General features: G+C 38.0%; 1 protein-coding gene across 1 annotated transcript; it reads right to left on the bottom strand.

The window, feature by feature from the left end:
* Positions 1-3267: 3267 nt before the first annotated feature.
* LOC114543250 (twist-related protein-like) lies at positions 3268-17362 on the bottom strand. The gene is made up of 2 exons (XM_028562331.1): positions 16785-17362; positions 3268-4652 (listed from the first exon to the last, which is right to left on the bottom strand). The coding sequence occupies exon 2, from the start codon at positions 4604-4606 to the stop codon at positions 4106-4108; it is 501 nt and encodes a 166-aa protein (XP_028418132.1). The 5' UTR covers positions 4607-4652; positions 16785-17362; the 3' UTR covers positions 3268-4105.
* Positions 17363-23105: the final 5743 nt, after the last annotated feature.

Here is a 23105-nt window from a genome sequence, read left to right as displayed (position 1 = left end):
TGTATATGAGGCAATGTGAAGGTACGGTGTGAAAGCACTGTGCTGGGTAAATCGACCGAACTCCTGGGTATGCACTTACAAGCACAGCTAAATGTAACTAAAAATGGTCGCACACTTCCTGATCAAACATTTCACATTCCCCGACCTAAAATCACCGCCTACTAAAAGCTTTGTTCAGTTGGCTTCCAAGGGATTAAGGCGGTTTTCCACTAGGCGGAATTTTTCGATCGAACGAAATTTTTCGCTCAATTTTCTTTTCAATTGTGAGAAGTCGACCGAAGCGGATTCGCTTGACCGACCACAATTGAAAAGAAAATTGAGCAAAAAATTTCGTTCGATCGAAAAATTCCGCCTAGTGGAAAACCGCCTTAAGTCATACCAACGTTAGTATTCGACGTGATTACTCATGAAAACATGGAAAAAACCTGCTGGGAAGTCTTCTTTTGGTAACAGAAGTCGATTGTGTTCCAAATTGAGATGATTAAGTGTATTACTTATATCAGAACCCTTTAAACTAATAGCAGGGGTCATGACATGGTTAAGCCACACTGATGACACGTTTAATTAGGGGATTTTGCACCTTCTGCATGCATACAGTACATACATCCTTGCACCCAGAGCCCATTTTACACCTTGCCGAGGGTGTCAAGCTGTCGTCCATTATAGTAGTGCTGTTGGTCTCACAATTACCATGCAATAAAGTACTTAAATGAGGTATATTGTTATACAGAAAGTAACGTGCAAGGGCGAAGCATTTTGGACGACAAACCGTGAGACAATTGAGTTCCGATCTTGTGCAAATCATCAAAGTTTAATGACAAACTTGAATAAACGAAATTACACATTGTTTTCACCAATTAGTTCATTTCCACTTAACCATGCCCTCCCTGTGCAAACAAGAATATTTGCTTTATTTTGGGGAGTCTTTCTATTATGGTTCGTGATTGTTTAAATGTTGTCTGAATAAATATAAACACACAGGGTGCCTTAAAACTCAATGGCCACACACCGCAATAATAACCAAAAATGATGCGATTTTTAAGTGTATAAATTGCCTCGAGTTTGGTAAATTTTCAGGCTATGCTTGTGAGAGACTAAAGATTAGATTTCGACTTGCGGAGAAATAGTTTCCTTGCAGTCAAACCGAGCTAATTTGTTCAGTATGCATGTTATCTCTGCATTTATCATCATCAAAACCTTCATAACATAAACTCTGTGCACTTGTAATAGTTATGATTGCAAAAGATTCAAAGCATCCAGTTGGACAATCATTTAGATCAAATTGTGCTAGCTGTTCACAGGTAAAAAAATTACTAATACATCATGATAGAATGCCAAACGACTGGTATTATGGCTGCCAGAGATAGGCAACATTTTATCACAGTTTAATGTTTTCTTTTTGACGATATCACGGAGTAGCCATGGCGCCTGGGCAAAGCACGCCTGGTAATCGTCAAATCACAAGATAAGAGAAGAACAATTTCAGCAAACAAACTCCGTCGTCTCATTACCATTTTCTGAAATGATGACTGATGTTGTTGAAAATTATTCGCATAGCGAAGATAGGCCCATCACGAAAACGCTGTCGACCTTTTTACTAACGGAAGTAACGTGACTTTCAGCAGTGTAGCCAAAATCGAGAAATGACTCACTGAATGAGCCTTGTTTACACTACGGAGCCAAACCAAGGCCTGGGCCTAGGCTAACTCTATGAGAACGAAGTGCTAGGCCCAGATCAACCTCGCACTATAGTTTGAACTTGGGCCGGTTGTTCAAAACCCTGGATTAATTCAAATTTTTACATCAATTTTTTTTAATCGCTTGTTTATGAAGTTGAACATGTTTTTCCACAAATATTTTTTGGATCAATAGAAATCTTATTTTGTAAAGTCGAACAGTTAGCGTTAACCTAGCTTTGAACAACTGGCCCCAGAACTGCACAAAACATTTTAAATAAATTGACACTGTTTGCGACTTAGGGTCAAAGTTATCATGACGTATCGCGTGAACATCATATTAACGCTTTGGTATACTAGGTTGACACTTATTGCCTGGGCTTACTAGGAGGTCAGAACAATAACAGCAAATACAGACTTACGAGGTTTGATTTAAAAAAAAAAAATAGCGAATGTTTCATTGACGAGACCTGCATCACTTTCAACGAAAACATAGATCTGCATGTATCGCGTACACGTCATTTTTCATAAATATAACATACCCAGAAGTTAGAAAATTAACCGTTTACCATGAACTACGTACTACCATGCAACTTAAGCAAGGGATATTAATTCCCAAACTCGGAAGGATGCCACATAGGCTCTAATACATTTCCAAGAAAGGACATTACCAAAATTGCGAGTGAGAAATACAATACCTAATCGAGAACTATACGTCATATCAGCGCTCAAGACACGCGACGTCGACGTGCCATGAGCTAGGATATAGGAAATATTTATATAACTAAATGTGAATAATGAAAAATGCAGCGACTGATCGTCTTCTCATTGATTGATCGAAGAGCCCTGGACCGAAAAAGAATAACTAAAACACCGATTTTATTTACATGACGCATTTTGAATGACGCACTTTGCGCAAGACACTGTCCGCTATACATGCGGACTTCCGCATACGTTTATATATAGGCACAGTAAAAAATAGGAAAACAGCAATGACTCAGAATTTGTTTTTGTGTTTTGCACACAGAAAACATGAACCCCATTGAGAGGACAGGTCTGCGACGTTTACTCGAGACGCAACAGTATAGGGCCAGTATGCGACACTCGTAGTCTATGCGGCACTCAAAGCAGAATGCAGAGCTGATTGTCATTTCTGTATTTTTACAGCAATAAAACACTACACATGCTCTCAATACTGACTGTCATTTCAATATTTTAACTGCAATTAAAAACAACCCAGTGCCGTGTCTTGCGTTCAAGACATGTCAAGACGGTAATGAAACAGTCCCCGCGGTGACACAAATCCTGAAATATTAAAGTGCGTGACATTAGGAGATTGACATGCACGACATATTTCATGTCCTGTTTGTTTGTCACAATCTAAACAGAAGCCCCATTATTGAACTTCTGAAGTAACCACAAAAACGATGCGAAACATCATACGAGCGAGACCAGTACCATTTGCACTGGATGACAAGCATGATACTTACAATCGCACGGGTGTTTATTATTTTTCATATTAATTGCGAGAACAAACAGTGGGGGCAAATATTTACTTTTCCATCAAGAGTCCACATCACAATATCACTTTCGTAACTTTTATTGATTTAGACTAGCCTCTGACCCGGGTTCTAATCTACGCAAAATGTGAATATTTTGCGTGGAAGCTGATTAAAACCCAGTTTCCGATACTCTTTTATATTTTTAATACATCTCTAAAAATATCTCGATTATCAAAAAAATTCCTATAATCCAAATAAGTCATTTTAATGATCTATGTACAGGCGCTTTCAACATAAACTCGAGGAAATTCCATTATTACTTGCGTTACATTCAGGCGGACGTGCTGAGAGTCTATACGATGCGTGAAGTACGTTCGTTGGACGTTTTTACACCAGACTGAATGTCATTATGAACGCGCGAGTTCACTTAAAGTGTCATGCAAACTTCTAAAGTTCAAATGTGCAACTCTCCTTACTGAAGACGTGTAGGTTTCCAATGGAACTCTGCATCTCTATGTCTATTAAATAAGGGGGCTCGTTGTATGAGACAAAACTGCTCTTATCCTACATTGTAGGCGTAGCGTACACATTGTACGACGGTGTTGACTCGAGGGGTAGGTTGAGTCATGTGATGTCGGCTCATTTCATATTGTGCAAATGGCTTTACCTCAGAATAATCTGGCTTAGCCGAATGCCAGTCAGCGGGATTTGCAAGCCGAACACAGACAAAAATTTAAGATCGGTTTGATTAGACTAATCAAATAAAATCGTGGCCCTCGTCTTAGCGCAGTTTTGCCATTCATATACATATCAACCACCCTCTAACTAGCTATATATAAATGTGGAAAGGTCGGAACGTTCGCGTCGTGAATATGTCCTTATAGTTGTATAAAAATGGACTATATATATATGAAATAAAATTCTTGATCACCAGAATACATCTTCTGTATCATCAATATCTAGAAACTCTGAGGACGGCGAGCTCGACAACAAAAATGAAGTGTCCATTTTGAATAATTCTTCGAAATCCCCATCTGTTGAAAAATCGCTGGAGAGTTGTGGAGAGAGGTCCGTGTCGATGCCTTCAAAGTCACTGGAGCTACGGCTTCGGTCGTCTTCTTCAAGCATATCCTTTAACTGACGGATATACCTGATTGCCAAGCAAATCGTCTCCATCTTTGAGAGCTTTATGTGCAGAGGATTGAGGAAATCCGGCAGACGGTCGCGTAGGGCATAGATGGCATCATTCACGCGTCGTGTACGATGTCTCTCTCGTTCGTTCGCCCAACGTCTTTGTTGACTGAGGCCTGTAAGCCTTGCCTTTCTTCTGCGCTTCTTGCGTTGTTTACCGTTATCGTCGTTGGCATTGACCAATAAATCATCCGGCTTTTCAACTTTCAATGTAAAATCAAACATAGCCTCGGCCATCGCTCCGCAGTACAAATATACTTCAAGCTACAAGTGCTGCGGTTTTCTGTAAAATTATGAACAGAGTTTTTAGTTGGAGGTACGTCTAACGGTCTGGCAGGCAGCCTAGGTCGGCCTTATATAGGTCATTAGCAACCCTCCTTACAAAATATCTGATTTCAAACATGCTATGAACGGGAGATAGTGTATGAGGTGAGAACACAGATATATCTCTGAGATATCTCAACTGTGAAAACATGCCAAAATCGACTGATATGTCAGACAAGACGTCGATCTATGCACAAGTACCAAACAAGGTATAATACGAGTGCAAGGGGGTAAACGCAACAATTTCGTAATCGTTAATGGGGACATCCCGCAAAGGTCGTATGAGGACGGCCCATTTACACTAGTTTACGATAGTCGTGTGCGATTTTAAAAGAACGCTGCTGGCGCTTATATTTGCTCATTTGATTCGCGTAATCACTATCGTGTAGTGCATTTCAAAGAAGACTCGCGCGTCATAAAAATTCGTTTTGAACTGAACAGTTCCATTTGATCAGGGCCGTGGTTTTACTTATCAAAACGAAACAGCTGCGGCGCTCCCGATAGAGGTCGTAAAACTTGCTTATTTAGGGACCGAATTATAATCTCGTTCCTATCAATTCCCATGCAGAACGGCGAATTGATTAACTTCTCTTGTGCAATAATAAGCTTCTGTAAAATTTGCAAAGCTGCAAAGTACAAGCTTTTACCCTTCATTCGTTGCATTTGATGACTTGTATCAGTGTGTTTAAATGGGAGTGAAAACAAACACGCACAACAAACAGGGTCTTAAAGAAGACACAGGGCTTCTCCCTGCCGCTCAAATTGTCATACCAACATTAGAGATAAAGTACTTTCAATTAGAGCAATTAGTCGAATTGTCGGTGGCCAAGAACGCTACAAGAGCTAGGAATGCGGCCTTGGCAAGATACGAAATCATCTATATCTTCGTCTTTATGAAGTCAACTATCGACCGATGACAAATTGCGCACATCATCGGGTCGTGGGGATGAATAAATGGTATTAAAACGGTTCGGTTACACATACGACGCGGTTGTTCATGCAAACTCGGACAGAGATGACAAACTTAAGTTGTACATAAATAAAGCAAAAGAAAACAATAATAATAAGCAAACAAGATTTGTTTTGAGAATAATCACCGTATATTGAAACAACAATAACAGATTATCGGCATGTTGTAAAACACGGAGTGGAGTTGTAGAAAACGCGGACTCGGAGTCATCACAACTGTCATATTTAACAACAAAACATCCCACCGCCATTTAGTATAGTATTAGGGTGACAACTGAAGAACGAAACCTACAATCATTATCAAACCATTCATGTGGTTTCACATTATCAAACATTGACCTCCAACATGGTATAACACCAGTAAACCTCGCCCCCTAAAAAGAATGAATCCGACAACGACATGATTTGTCACCAAAACTTGTCATCTTTAAAAGAGAAATGGCCTCGATAAATGACGCTTTGCATCTTGATTTTATTCAGCATGTCTTAAGTAATTGTCGTTTTGAATTGCAGTCAACGTTGAACCGCATCGAGGCCCAGATTTACAGTAACAGCAAGACAGAAATTTCATTACTTTTATCTCCATGTTCAGGTCTTTTTAATCCCCAGACAGAATCCATTGCTTAAGAAAAAACAATGCAAATGGCATGCAAAATAAAATTTGTCTTAATAAACAAAATAAACTTGCAATGCCCAGTCTAGTCCGAGTCTTGTATGCATGTGTGCATTAAAAAGCAATGATCCTCCCAATAGACTAATGGTGTTGTATAAATATACCATTAGTTTAAGTATCGACACTTTAAAACTGTTCAAAACCTAAAAGTTTGCTGTAAATTGTGAGGGAAGAGTGTGTTTCGGATTGAAAATCAACAACTGCATATCATATATATATTACTGTATATTTACAGTACAACCGCTGTCTTGTGACTCAAATCATGTGAAAATTCAATAAATCGACTGTCTGCCGATCTCTTCCATTGATGATAGCAAAGCGTATCAAACAATCACCACAATGTCAGCAGTAAAATGGAAATAATTAACGCTAAATTGGATCCTTACGTAAAACTCGTCAGCTCTCGTGCCGTGCAACACCGACATCGCGTCTCCTTTCGAAACAGGATTATGCACTGTATCACTTGGCAGATGATTTTCTTTATCAAACGATACTAGATATATTTTCTCCCAAAAAACTTAATGCAGTACAATTAATCATCATGATTTATTGTAAGTGCAATATCTTTACCTTCGCTTCTACCAGCATGTCATGCAAGCAGGTCATGCGATTATAAGCTGCAGTATTTCTGTGTTCGTGAAACAAATTATGCAAATAATGCAATGAAAACAAATGTAAATTACTTCGCTTCAAATATGACCAGAAGAAGAACTCTTTGGATTGAACGTTACTAATTTTACAGATATTTCCCTGAAGGCTACCAGGTGTGCGACCTACCACCTAACATATTGTCCTTGCTATGAAAAATGGAATGCTTGAGGCGCCCGGCTGAACAAACAAGAAAATCCGATAAGCCACCCGTGAATGAAGCGAAAATACAAAACACAGTGATCATGGTGGAGATAAGTGTGTCAGCAATCTGAGATGAACCTCAGAAATTTAACCAGCCTCTCCACCCCAACACGGTTTTTTATAAATGTTTTAAATGGTGAAAGGTTCTACTTGGATCATAGAAAAAGAAATCAGATGTCTAAGGCAGTCCATGATAACGGTTTCATCGCAGTTTGCGCTCGTGAAGGCAAGCGCAAAATTGCCCAACGCTGTTTTCTTTCAATGCATGAAACAGAAATCTTCTACGCAGTGCTTGTTTCGGCTTTTGTCGCATTCTAATTCCTGCATGTGGGATTTGGATACTTGCTCTCAGCTCGCGAGCCTTATTCGGATTTTAATTCCATGAAAACACCGCGGAGTTCAATTTTCTAGAGTTGACTTTTTGTTGGTCCAATTATGGCCATGAATAACTTAAAAAAATCTGAAAAACCTCGTGTACAATTTCCTTTTGAAAAATAATGTATATTGCATGCAAATGCAAGCTAGGACACAATTTTCCAATATCTCTGATAATGATCGGTGCCTAATTGTCTCAGTTTGGGTTAATTCTGTTCGGACCACTGCATGGAACACCACATTGTCGCTATTTGTTTTTGAAGATGCTAACTTCGGCATTGAAGAGTTCGACATTAGCTTTTTCAAATACTAAGACTAAGTATGTGCGTGAAGTGCATGAATTGTGACGATAATGTTTCGAAGATTGAGTAGTTATTTGAAATAATATATAATTTTGATAGTTTCACTGTGCCGACAAGCGGCATCATTGAATTTATCAGCCACAACGAGACGATAAAAAGTTATCAATTGTTTTTTGTCTATTCAGTATGATGGATGAATTGATGCATGATTTGAAAACACATTTTTTTATTTGAAAATAGCCAAAATGTCGGTCAAAATTATCAAAAATAAACTGATTTTATTCACCACAAAATTAGCTGTTACTGCGTATACGAATTGAAATTTCACAATTCAAAGTTGGGAGTTCACCATCGGTGGAACGTTTTTAAAAATACTGCCTAGTCACAATTATCAAAGAAACTAGAATTTGCGTGGTCGGTTCTAAGAACTGCTTAACACCTCACCTTGCTTAACACCTTATACCTTGCTTTAATCCCGAAAAAGAGATATTAAAACCTATACGCTCAAATAACTGTGCGACATCAAAATCAATTGTTAAATTTTATCTCTGCCTATAATTTCATGGAATCAAAATATTTTCACGAAAAGGAAATATATCACAAACGCGATTGGATCTTATCTTCTCAGAATACATACCAAAAAGTAACAATGCAAAGTGCAACACACCAACAAATTTTCTACGTTACATGAATTAGATCATCCATCTGAGAAAACGTAGAGAAGAAAACCATCCAGGCCCGCCTTTAGTAGTTTAGCGACAATGTTGGCTCAAGGACACAGAAAGCATATATTTACAACCCGACCCATATGCCACATTCCAGATACCAATAACATATACGGGAAACAACTGCACCTGTGCATTCTTATATGCATTAATACATTTTATCTGTGAGGCATGCTGCTTCACTTGAACTGAAGACAGGAAATTATCCACAACGGCGCAAACAAAAACGGTGAAGAACAAAACCTGCGTCAGCAAAAGTAGACACACCCTGCGTTGAAAGAGGGTAAAACAGGACAGATATCTAAATATGGTCTCGAAAACAAGACCTAAAAGAATCGCCAATACGTCAAGACTAGACATGCATGATTTATTGCATTTTATCATAAAATCAATTGTTATTGTATTTATTTCATTCTGACGTGAATCTTAGTTCTTTTTTGCCGGAAAATACAGATTTAATACAAGAACTATCCAGCCGACAGTTTTAGTGTGTAATCCGCGTGCCTGTTGTTAAGAACTTATGGTGATAGCATTACCGGTTTTCAATTGCCTTAATTGTTGTATTTTGGTTGTATTACGCCATAGATAAGACGATAACAAATTTAGCCAAACGGTGGATTTTTGACATGAATTTTTTTAGTTGCATATTTTCTTCTTCGCTTTCCACTTTTGTTAACTTTTTCACTTTATTATGTTCTTATAGAAATCTAAAGAATCATCTCATCATAAAAACCTTTAAATAGGCCAAAGAATTTCTAAATAGTTTTAAAAAGCATGAATAAAACGAACATCATCTTTGATATAAACATAATTTGATCTGTTTTTGCGGTATACGATATATGTGACGTTATACGTGACATGACGTCAGCTGTGACTTACGCGAAATGAATACGGCAATTTCCGATCTGTGTACGCCCGAACCGTGGAAGATTCATGAAGTTTTTGAGTGGGTATATTTTTTGTGGGCATGACCTGCGAGGGAGAAACTTGAGAGAGGGGGCTAATCTGCCAGCGTGATAAAAAATGCCGCGGGTAGGGCTGGGCAATATATCGTATTATCATCGGCACATAGTCTATATTGTTCATCTGGAACTTGTTTTTATATCTTATAACTAAAAGACTCGCTTGTTACGGACAATTCACCTAAATTTGGCTCTAAGTGTTCGCGTCAAAGAACAAATGACGGAGTAATGACATTATGAAGCTCGATAAAAATGAACCTTTTTGAACTCATATTTATCTATAGCTTTTATGAGAAAAAAATTGAAACACATGTAGCTTTATGAGTGTCTGAATGTTATTCTGACGTCAGAGACTATATTGTGAAAATAATCGTATGAATTCAAAATTTTGATAAACACTTACAGTGATGACGTAAAGAACACTTATATAGCTGTCCACAATTTTACAATTTGGTAAAGACCGGTGATGAAGCTAAGAATTGCATTGAAACAGTCGTTTCTGAAAGTTGATTTTTTGTTGGAAGTCAAGGCTCTAGTTAAGGTTTAGCAGGCTGCACCTTCCTGTTAGCCTTTTTAAGTCAGGATTCGCACTGAAATTAGGGTCGGTGCATGTGAATCTACTTTTTAATCAATGATTCAACAGACCTTCTAAGCTTTGTATAAACATTCCCCATTGCATATCATAATACTTGGTTACATCACGGTTGGTAATTAATTTACGTTGATCTGTTTGGTACACATCCTCTTCTAAATATTTGCATTTTGTCTAAATGACACTAATCTGTCCTTCTACTAAAATATTTTCGTTCAAGTTGCAGAGTGTTTTAAAACACAAAACTAACACGACATGTTCTAGGTTGCATAGCTCAGCTCGCGTGTGTCCATGTTGATCTACAGCGAAAAACCGCGATAATTAGTGTAAACATTTTAACATTTCGGCAGTTCTTGTGAAACGCATGTAAGTATTGGCGCAATATTTTTCCCGATATAGTCTACTGATAAATTGTTGCTGACACACGCAATGATATCACACGCACGATATGCAAAAATAAGGTAATTATACCCTAACATGAACCTGATGTAACAAACTAAGACAGTCTATGGCAGTACAACAGTCCGAATACCAGTTCGTATGAATGTAAATGCTCCACAAGAATGCTCCCTGGGCGAGAAATACAGCGGGGAATCACCACTTATCTGCATGATCATTTCGAGTGGCCTTAGTTTTTTGTGCCCTTTTTCCCCTGAGGGAACGCATGGTATAGATAGGATTAACTCCAACAAGCCTAATTTGTGCAAGTGAACTCTGAACTATACATAATACTCATGTGACAGTAAATCTGACAACCAGGAAACCATGTGTCTTGACGTCATCGCGTCACGTGACGGAGAAGCTTGTCAGCCAGTTGAACTGGTTGAACCCAGGATTGGAAATCAGTCATCCATATAATGACAGCGTGCATTAATACGCGTTTTTTATACTTTTTCTTTTTATGCGCATATCAATGCGGAATCCAACTATCGTGTGAATCAAACTATCGTGTTTCGGTTTTAATTCTCTCTCTAATTGGTGTGAAGGTGTTAGTTTCGTAAGGAGACGGCAGCTCAAAATTCCATTTGCATCCGAATCAAAGTATCATTCTCAGTGCAGTCTGCGGTCAGCGGGGATAACACTTGATTATCCAAACGGGTAAGTATGGTTGACTATGTTAGGTCGAGTCCGAAACATCGTGCATCATCCAAATATGAGTTTTTAAAGAAAGAATCAGTATTTATGGTGAAGCGTCACCAATCAAGCCACAAGGTTATTGTATCGTACGTATACTTCCTGTCCTATGAGGTTGGAATCAGCCGAAAATACATAAGCTTCTTCTCACTTACTGCAAAACAGCCTCGCTACGAGGGAGAGCAAACATTCCAAACATTCTAGGTGCTCCCATTTTCAGCATAGATAAGACCGTTAGGTTCCCTTAGGCAACTCAAAGATTATTTAGCAAGAAGAATATAGCCAGAATTTTCACCGTCGGATAATAGTTACGTAGGAAACTGGAGTAACACACTGAAGAAATCCGTTAGGTCTATAGATTCAAGTAGTGCTGACACAAGGGCGCGTCACCAGTTGTTCGAATTCGATATCAAATTGTAAGTGGGTTAAGGCTCATTTTGGCTTAGAATTCAGTCAGCGGCTAGCATATGAAACTATCGGGGGGAAAACGCATATAACGGTTTATCACAATGGACTGGTGAAGTTTTTACATGCAGCTCGGCCGGAAAAAAGTTTTATCACCGGATATTTCAACCAAAGTTAAAGTCGATAACTGAACTCTCAACTGGCCAAGTACAAAGTAATAAGTCCAGTTAAATTTTGAGCAACTCTAGGTGCGTTTCTTTCTAATGATAGACGCGATTAGATTAGTCATGAAACACCGTAAAGAATATTCATAACCGACTCACGTGTTCAAAGGACGACAATCGCAACAGGGATTCCTTGGAGGAAAGGAAAGTCAAACCGACCTCAATTCTACTAAACGCACTTTCTTTTCCTGCGGTATTGCCGGCTCAATTAAAGGCTACTTCACCAAAGTAAAAATTTAAGTTCATTCCGCACTATACTTTAACTTTTGTATGTCGGCACTAAGATTTATTTCGATATTCAAATACTGACAATAATAGGATATAGCATACCTTATATACCGGCCGAGCTTTCACAATTCCTTATTACAAATATCAACTCATATAGGTAAGGCTCTGTTACTTAGAAACCATAGTATGAAATACACGATGGTGTGCAAAGCACCAAGTTGTGATTTTTCACAAAACGTGCCAGCACTGAGTTAAATAAGACTCGAAATTCGAAAAACTGTGAAAAAATACTTATTCGACTTAGTGGTGGTGAGTAGATTTATAAACAACGGCAAAGATTTCACTGGATTAGTTTTACTTAATGTGGAGAAAAAACTGCTCCAGGGCGAAGGAATGGTTCTAGAAAGTTTCCAGGCGTGAAGAAAACCTCATTTGAAGCAATAACAGAAAAATTGAATGTTGTGGGCGAGGGAAATCTTTTTCATGATGCACAAATACTAGCATACTAGCTGTGAAAGTGCGCGTGGAGGAAGCCTCGCTGTGGTTGAATTGATCAATCAACCAGGAATGTAAATATTTCATAAACCACTATTACTTTTGTCAAAGCAAAGTTTATGTTTTTGGAAGTGTGAAATCACCTGAATTCTTTTTCAAAATTTTGAATTCATATTTTACGTGCATGGGTTTCCGCTTTTATGCGATTCTTAAGATTTTTCTGCGGTTATACAAGACTTTAGTTTAATCAGTGATTTGCCCCTCGTGCATTTATACGGATTATAGTTAATCCATAATTGCAATGTTATAATGATCTCAATAAACGGTCCAATGTATTAACGAAATATTGAACATATAAGACTAATAAACATGCACGAGATCTGTTATTTGGAGCTGGTTTGGAATTTTGTTTTTTGCTCTTCTTATCCCGTAGCAGTTTTCCAATTTACAACGTTATGACAAGAAACGACAATCGCGTGAAGAAGAGCATGGGGATCAGGCACGGATGCGGGAGTTTTCGCTGGACAGGATGAGGATTAATGTTTAAGTTCAATCAAAATTACTTCGTGATCGCATAATATGGCCTTTATAAGCTCCACTGTATGTCGCGCATACCAAACGACGCATTTAGTTATTGTATTTTGCCATATAAGCTCTTTAGGAATTCATAAATCTATAATCCTATGTTAGGTATAATCGCACTAGAAGCAACAACGTAAACAAACATAAAGCAGTTTTTTAAGCCTGCACCTTCTGTTTCCATGCATGACCATTATTAACGCCTGGATTAAGAGCTTGATCCATGAGATGATGGTTGATGAAAATAACGCCTGAATCATATTGGGTAATCTAATTGTTTCGGTGGAAACTATAGTAGTATAAAAATACGTAAGAAATCTTTTACGTAAGAAATACGTAAGAAATCTTTTACGTAAGAAATACGTAAGAACGATCTTCTGTAACTCTCTGCAGAATTAATCGGAACATTTTTTCTCACACGTTTTTTTCTCACTAAATCACGTTTTCAATAACTATAAATAGAACTTTGATCAGTGTCCACGGTAGCTACGTGACAGCTAGCTACATTTTATTATATTTTTGGACAAACTAGCACATGTCTGGATATTAACAATCTGACAGGTAAATCAGTAAAATCACCAATACAAAATTTTTATGTAGCTCCATTTAAAGAAAGAAACCTAGTGTTAATTATACGAAGGCACACAAAAAAGCTGCGATATCCTTTTGATATATGTGAACGAGTAAATTAGTTACGGATGTTGAAATCATAGGTTTTATATATCAGAGCATTCGTAACTAGTTACTCGTCCACATCTATCAAAGGAGAAAATCACATATAAAATTGCACTTAAAATTGCAAGGCCTTAACGTGGCGATTGTGAAAGTTATGCATTCGGCTACCACCATAATGCATCACGATTTAATTCGGCGCAGCTATTGATGAAACAGTTGATTAAATAGCCTATATTGGTATATTGATCAAAATCAACTCTTAATAAGGTAAATGATTAAATAACGTCGACCATTTCTCAAAGAGTTGAAACATATGTTAGACATATTGTAACATTTGGTCTTGATTATTCTTAATCGCGGAGTCGAGACCACTGGTCCAGACTTACTGGAAATCTACTTAGGAGATCAAACGCTGATATGGCATGATGCACGCGTGACTGTGCTGCGCAAGTGATACATACACAGTCAGGTCGCCATTATAACCGAACGTTTTAATTACACAACTTTTCATAATTTAAATATAAAAATGCAATGCATGATGATTGTGAATCATTTATATTTAAAGAAGCCTTGGTTTTGGCTGAGGTTCAAATATGTTCTCAAAAAAAAGGCTAAATTCCAACATCAAATCATCACTGTATTGGCGGACAAATCAAAACCATTTTTTTCATGGCATAATTTTATAGATACGTATGATATAAGAAAGTGTTCGAGTATTCATCGCTGAGTGAAAAACTGTTAATCGAAAATACCAAAGAGGAAGCGAAAAAAAGAAAACGAAGTTTATCTTTAACTGATATCCAAAAGCCATAGGGTATAACTAAGTATGCCTTTCGGTGTTATTTTTTTCGAGTCCTTCTACTAGAATTACGAAAATCTTCGATGTTCTAACCAGTTTAGTGACTCTTTATCGCAGCAGTCACATGCGATTTAATAATAGCTTAAACAGTATACGTGCAATGCGTCATGTTTTCTCAACCATACTAGTTTTATTTGGCAAGAATTATACTAATCTTTTGTGAGCACATCTCACAACATGACACTAATTTGATTTGCTCATCTTCCTAGTGACGACAGACAGAGCTGTTTGTAGTTTGGGCTAAATACTTTTCTATTACGTTATATTTTCGTTCACAAGATGTTTCACTATAATCGAAAGGCATGCCATCATCATCATCGCTAAAACATTAAGCGCGACCGTTCAGCGAGCAGAATAGCATCATTCGAACTTCCCGAGAGTCGCCCGTTAGAAAGTAACATCACTAACATGGGGCGCGGATTAACGGAACAAAGCAATTCCGAATATAGGAATAGGATTAAAGAATATTAACTAAATTGCGGGGTACATTAGATGGTATAAATACTTCCATAAGTTATATTTGCGCTCATGCAAGCTGTTTCGCAAGGAGATCTCGTTTTTCTTGGTATAGTGTACATAGAAACAAGAGACAAATTATTTCGCTCTGAGTAAAAGCTCTAATCAAAGTTACAGAATTTAAGATGTATTTCGTCTCCTCGTCAAGTTGACAACAAGAGACAAATACCACTTTGGGATTTTTTACATCTTAATCCCCAGTTCCTGAGAGATTGCTTTAATTCGAAAGCAGACGGAGCCGAATGATATTTGATTTCACAAAAACTTTAACTAAATTCAGTTCTCGTTGACAGGTTTCGCGAGACGCAAGAAGTCAGACAAAATCGAGCGAACAAACCCTAGGAATTCCACAACGAACAGGTGAACCGTGAACGCAAGTAACCGATAAGCGTTCGTTGGGTTCTGATTTTTAATCTTCTGTAAACGTTGTGTTACAACGATGCTGACCAGAGCCAGAATTAACTCACTTATTTACTAATGCAGCTATCGTATTCCTCGGAAAAAAATTACTACTCTTTAAGTACCTTTCAGCTTGTCAGTCGTTATGTCAAATATTTGCTCAATTTCCTAAAACGCAACATTACAGCCGGATTCACACGGGGATTTACTAACCTATACGATATAGTTAACGGTACAAAATTTCGGCATTGCGTGACTGTGTAGCCACTCCAGTTTTAACATGAAGCAATGTCTGGAGAAACTCTAGAATGAACTCAGTGGGGAGCCCTAATTGTGAGATCATATGTACAACATACACGTGGTCAGATTTCATACCACAAGATACCGACTTTAAACATCGAAGGCATAAATACTGAAACCGTTAAAAATTTGCTATGGTTTAGGTCGCTCCGTCGCTGGACCATACACGCTTTAAGGCAATTGAAAGTTTAGCAACTGAACGTTTAGCACTGCTGCGTACTTCCTTGACCCAAAGCTAAGCTTGTTAATTAAAATTCAACTTGATAGAAGCAAATTTCAAAGGTCGTTTACCGATAAACCAAAACGGTGGCCTAATAACATGGCATGATCAAATAAAGCAAGCAGATCTGTCAATGATAGAGTACTTCAGACACACAATAGGGTTGATTTTTTGCGCTTTCTTTGAAAGAAAGCTCGGTAATTGTAATGCGTGTGGTTCTGTTACCAAGTAACTATCGAAGATCCACCGCACCGAATGTCACAATCGCGCAAGGAGCACGCTTGCTTGAAATGCGATCGAATTTCTGAATAAATTGCGGCAGCTCGAAGTTACCAGGTGAGTGAACACAATCAGAGAGAACAGTTTTTACCACTGCGCTAAGCGAGTTTGATCCGCGTGGCGCTCGGTCGGGGTTTATTTGAATAACAACAATTGTTTTCTTTGCGCTGTCAAACAGGGTTCAATCACGACCGTGGCGCAACCAATGGCTTTGCCTGATGTCAGAAGATTGCGCTTGGCGCCACAGTAAATACCCCAACTATTACAAGCTTAATGAAATTGACCTCATTGCCGAGCTACTGATCTACAGTTACAATTATGCACTTACCAGTATGACGATAAAGTCTTCGAATTTGGAACGATCGATGCGAATAACGTTAGGGTCACTCGGGTAACGGCTAGATTACCGAAGCTTGAGTTCAGCTAATACTCGACAAGACCCGATGACGTGACTGCCAAGTCCTGAGATAAAATATTTAAAAAAGATACATGCCATTAGATTCCGCGCAAGACGACTTAATTAAGAAATTCTTCTGGTGTCGACGGTTGTATGTGAGTAGCGCATGTAGCCTGGTGCGCAGACCTTAGCCAGCAAGGGTGAAGAAGTAAAAAGAATCCAGTTGTCGTCGATGCAAACGATTGACACTCCTGTTTCCGTTCGAGGAGGAACAACAAACCAAAATCCGGGGTCAGGCCGATCGCTTCACGCTGAGTTGAAGTATGACAAAACATGCAGCATTTAACGCAACCACAAGGCTAGCCTTAACATTGTACTGCCCTCGTTTTGTGTACAAATGTTGAAGGTGGTCTTATCAGTCGTACGCAGCCAAATAAGCTCATCAATATTATTGAGTAATAAAACGCGGTTCCAAAGGTAACAAATTAATCGTCAATCGTTCACATGTCAGCGCAGGAAGGTGTAAATGCTGCTAAGCGTTAAAAGCATTGTCGTAATATTTAAACGGCTAGACATTTATGGAAACGAGGCTTGTAAGAATACGATGAGAAATTCCTATCATCTAAAGCTATTTTGCCTTCCAGGAGCATCCGAGTCGCATTTGGTTTAAGAAACGCACCTGGCGGCTGGCGTTATCTAGAAATATGTTGCAGTGCACCTGAGAAATCAGAATATGTCTTATCATGGTCCCCTCGTTTTAGGCAAATATTTGAATAAAGTCATCAAAACAATAGGGGAGAATACTACGGGAAGGAACTGACACAGCAGCAGGCGATGTATCGTCTAACCTTTATATGCTAAATCTCTAAAACACATCATAAATACATAACGGACCGCCGTACAATGCGTCGAAGCTGTTTATGAAATATATTTAAACGAAGGTATTTTCGACTGAAATGTCGAAAGATTTTTATGTAGTTAGAATTTAGCGATACGGTCACAAATTGCAGCCGTGTTCTAGAATACCCTATATATTGGACCCCTATGTTTCAGACATGATTTATGTATTTATACCAAATCATAAAACCATGGGGGAATGTAGTAACCTGACCTATTTTCACAGGACTACCAAGAGTAATCAACATACATGATATTCGTATAGGCTAATACAATTGGTATAAGTGCAACTACACGCGCATGATCTATAATTATGTTGAGGGGTGCGCGTGAATGGGACGAAGATCAATCAATTTGTGAAATGAGAAGATATCAACTAATAAATTTTGGTGTATATATACCTCAAATAGCTAAATAAATAGGGGCACATAACATGGTCCAAAGATAAACGAAAGAAAAAAGTATATTGTTTTTACCATGAACTGCACGATAACGATTAGAAAATAACCCTTATATGCTAATACCTCAGTCTAAAGGACGAGATAGTGCAATTCAGCTGATCAACTAAGATAAGATACATCGGGTTTGGCATTCAGAGTTAACATCTTAGTATTCCCAAACCGAGGAAACTGAATTTCGAAAACGTGTATGGATTCTAAGAGCAAAAAAGGCAAGATGGCATAGCTTATCAAAAACAATGTCAATGTAAGATCGTCATTACGCTATATCCTCTCAAGCAACGATCTTTCCTACGCGTAAATTGCTTGCGTGCGCATACGAAAAAGTGCATTCCTAGTTGTGTATTTAAAAAAACACACAGAAATTTTGAGGTAGAACTTAGTTTGAGCTCGATTTCCGGAGGATTGTGTCTATGCCTGCTAATATAGAAATATAACGGTGTTACGTGCGCTAATTTGACACCGCAAAATATGCAGATTAGCTTCTCACGTCGTATTAATGACACGCGCGTTCTATAAGCAGAGCTAACGGAAATTGCATGAACCCGCGCGTTGAGCTGTTTTCCTATAGAAATAGGCCCTAATCATCACCTTGGGCAATATAAAACATCCCTTGTCTAGGCAACGTGTTCCTTTTGAGCGAAATAAATATGTACAAACAATTTAGAGAAGGATCATTGCATAATCGTATAGTGCGGTATAGTCTTAGACCTCTAAAGAAACGCGTTATAGAAACGAAGTAACGATAAAGCAACAACTTACACAGTTTTCTATTGTTTCAAACTTGCTACTCCGTGCAGTAATGCAACTCTTTTACTTGCTTCAATTCTGCTCAGCTTTAATCCTTAGTCTGCTTCGAAATGAAGCCGATGAGCATTTCACTTGCTTTTATCGCAACTACCTTGTCTCAGGCAGCTCAATTAATGCCAAAAGCAGATGATAACGATACAAATATCTTTGAAAAAGATAAGCCTTGAAAATAGCTTTTCCATCGTGGCCTTTGTACCGAGGAAACACCTCGACAAACTACAGTCGCCTAGTGTGTCTTTTTATGTGCGTATTGCCGGAAGATGCACGGGTTAATATAATTTGCATGATATAGTCCAGAGCTTCTCAAAGCAATTTTGAACGTTTCTACGGAAATATTCTAAACCTGGCAAAAAATCCCTCTGTAAGCCTATCTGACGTACAGAGATAAGCCCATTACGTCTAACTCAAATCTCAGTTCAACTTGATCGAGCTATTTGTAAACAAAGCCACTGAAATGATCGTGAAACGAAAATTCCTGAACCATTTCACGCTTTTTTAGCAAACAATGGACAAACAAAAGGCACATGGAATTTTTCCACACCATAAAAAACGGAATACGAGCAGTGACAGCGAACTTATCCTCAATATCGGTGTGTAGAGATGGGTGGTCAAGTCCAGGATATACAATTACCTTAAGGTTGATAATACTACAGATATGCAAATAAATATTTGAGCTGCAGATTAATTAAACTAGGTCAGTTATCATGAAAAGCACGCAGAAAATCGCTTGATGAGACCGAAAGATCACCACCCTATAAATGAGTGACTAGACCGACATTATGCATGGAAGGATACCGCTCTAATGTTTTAAACAAATAAAAAGTGTGAACAGCATAAATATTTAAAGACCATTATTCATAACAGTTTTTTTTTACATCAATGCAAGTGCTAGCTATCCATCACGGCAAAGGAGCTGAGCCAGAGGTGGACTTCATTTCAAGTGCACCTAATGGTTATTCACAAGGCATGTTTTTAAGTACGAGAACAGGGAAGACAATACTGTAATATCCAAACATAAAACCATGGAAAATATAAAGCATGATAAACCATACTGTGAAAAGAAGTGTAGAGTGTTGTTTTGCAAAAAGGGCCTACAGTGTATCAAAGAATCGAGTACCAAATATTTCACCCATAATCCAGATCAAATATATACAGTACTTAAAGATGGTGTCATCATGTAACACCATGTTCGAAGATCGGCATGTAGCTTACGTATAAATCATAATTCTGACCACCAATACCATTTTTGTACATGAAATTTAAGAACTTGGCCTTCAGGAATTCCAAGAAGCCATGTTACTTCCTATTATGAATAATACGTTTATTGGTATTACGCGCATGCGAGTTTCAGATTACTTGATTATGTGTAATCCGACATGGTGCAAAATTTTAAGTCTAGACGTAAAATTATTTATGTCACTACCACAAGTTACTTCTTTATTGTAAACGATCGTAGCAAAATCGTATCTACTGTAGAAACATTTTGGGTCTGCATGTGGGAGAATCGCTGTTATAAACAACTTAGTGGCCCGGCCGATCGGGATTTAACAAATTTGGATTTATTCCTCAGGGTTGAAAATAGCAACTGTTCCCAAAACACGTAAAATGGCAGAGTTCCATAAACAATTGAAGTAGATATGATGTCTGTGAAAACACTCTTAAGTAAAGATGAACCGTGCTGATTAAACTTGCACTAATATAGAGTTGTACACTTGATAACATTGTCGCAGTCGGTAATTTTATGCATGGATTATTTAAAAACTGCATATATGGCCGGAAGAACCAGTCTATAGAACCTCTTGAAGTAGCGATTAGTTAAATAAAGTTCCTCGAGGTAGAGATTAGTTAAAGTTTCAAACGGGGTAAACATCCTTTTTAAAGCTTATTTTTAAACCACCACTGGTAAGCTTATTACCACAAATCAAGATCTTCCAACTCCGTATCGACTTCGAATTGGGCCAAACTATATACGAGAAGGTTGAAAGTACACTTGCTTCGAGCAAACATTTGTTCGTGCCTGGATGCATTCATGATCTTCTTTCATTGTTCGATCCTTTTTAAAATCGTAAGCAACTACGTACGGCACTTTGAGAGGTAAAAAAATCCTAAGTCATGGCATTGAATGATTAGGCTCTGAGAGATACCGTGGAATCCGGAATCGGTTGTTGTTTGGGAAAGGGTAAAATGAAAAATAACATTTTCTAAAGGTGGGCGTAATGGACCATGTATAATGCTTTCCGTCAATTGCGCAAAACCTTAGAGTTTTTTTCTTCAGTATATGGCTGTTTCCTAGAACATGCTTTAATCTTTAATAAGGCATTTATATATAAGAACTAAACAGGCAGAACCTACTATACACACCCGTCCCAAAAAATCTTCGATCACCAAAAATAGCCGAAAATACGAGAAAATCGAATAAATAAAACTCTTATAAAGTCTAAATAAATTATTGTCAAAAAAATTATCCGGAGATTTTTAATACCATAAAAGTTAAGTCCTTATTCGCTTTTCTAGAGTGACTGATGCACGCTTTGCAAATAATCTTGCTTATTTCACGAATGAATAATGTTTACTAATCTTCAGTCATATCATAACATATGCTGTTCTCATGACGCGGCACAAAAATGTTCGGCGATTTTTGCTCATCATGATGTAAATATGCTAAAACAGCTCAGTTGATTATCCTCGAGTGCAGACAAATGTCGCAATCCAGTGCACTATTTGTGTGGCGCGGCCCGCGAAGAGATAGCATGCAAGGTGTGGACAAAATTGATATTCTGCAACAGCATGCAGGACAACCAATATCACTAAGGCTTTATGAAGGGAAAAATTTTGCTGACAGGTCAATTAATCATCCACAACGTCAGTTTACGAGTGATCATATCATTGAATGAAGAGCTGGAGAAAATGGACAACTATGATACGAGAATCAGCTTTGCAAACTGAAGAGCAATCAGGTTATATGCATTATCATAAAACAGCTAAGACGAGCAGTTATACACGTGAAATTCTATAATCAAAGCTGCGTGCAAATTGCAGGCGGAATGCAAGTTACAGGTGCAATTCAAACGTACGAGTTTCTAAAGAGGAAAACCCGAATACGTTATAGTTGGTGCAAGATTGTTTTGTAATTGACAACTTCATGGTCAATTTATTTGGCAGAATTAGATACTTTTATGACTTTGTCTAGACAAAACAACTCAAAAGAGATGGTATAGATAGACACTTCTGCCTGTACTGACAACCGAAAATTAGGCAATAGACGTATTACACGACTACCATGGAGTAATGGGAACACAGCGTCATTAAGACTTGTATAGAAATGCAACCTTCTACTCTATACATATCAGTTCTTCGGCGTGTACGTCAGATCAGATAAAAAAAGTTATCAAGTCAAAGCATACTGATACTGTAGTAATAGCACAGGACTTCGGTCTGATAGCAGGGAAAGCTAATTAATTTATGGTGTTTACAAAAGCATAACCTCATAAAAACCAAACAATGCACCTCGCGGTCTCATTTCACTGGTAAACGGAAAAAAATGCTCATGTTCTCTTACAGGCTAGCAAAAGTATACTGCACAGTAATCACATTTTCCCAATATCAAAAACATAGGCAAAGTCTTTCGGCGAAATTATCAGGTGAATACATCCTACAGCGTCGTGCACACGCCCAAAATTAGACAATATATACCGATTAAAATCTAAGAAGTGGGAAGTCAATGTTCAAAAATGAGTATAACAGCTGTTTGGATATCTATTATTCTATTATACAGTTGCCCGATCGTGGTGACGTTCCCTAATAATTCTTATATAGCGAAGGCAAGGTGGAATTTCTTTGGCACGCGAAGCAAGCGTCTAAGATCTATCGATTAGCATAGGTATAGATTGAGTAGTTGAACTAAATACCTCAGGGCACGATCCGCTAATTCTTAACGTTGGATGGGAATCTAATTTAACAAATTTTAATTCATTGCTGTAGATTGGGCCTTCATAGTAAAAATGCCCAGGGGGAATATACATCAATTACGAACTATATTTGAATTTTCATGCAAAATTTTTATCTTGTGAAGAAATATTGACCGCGA

Source organism: Dendronephthya gigantea, unplaced genomic scaffold, assembly GCF_004324835.1.
Source record: "Dendronephthya gigantea isolate DGI-Jeju-01 unplaced genomic scaffold, DenGig_1.0 000000F, whole genome shotgun sequence".
NCBI lineage: Eukaryota > Metazoa > Cnidaria > Anthozoa > Malacalcyonacea > Nephtheidae > Dendronephthya > Dendronephthya gigantea.
This window is presented reverse-complemented; position numbering and strand designations above follow the sequence as displayed.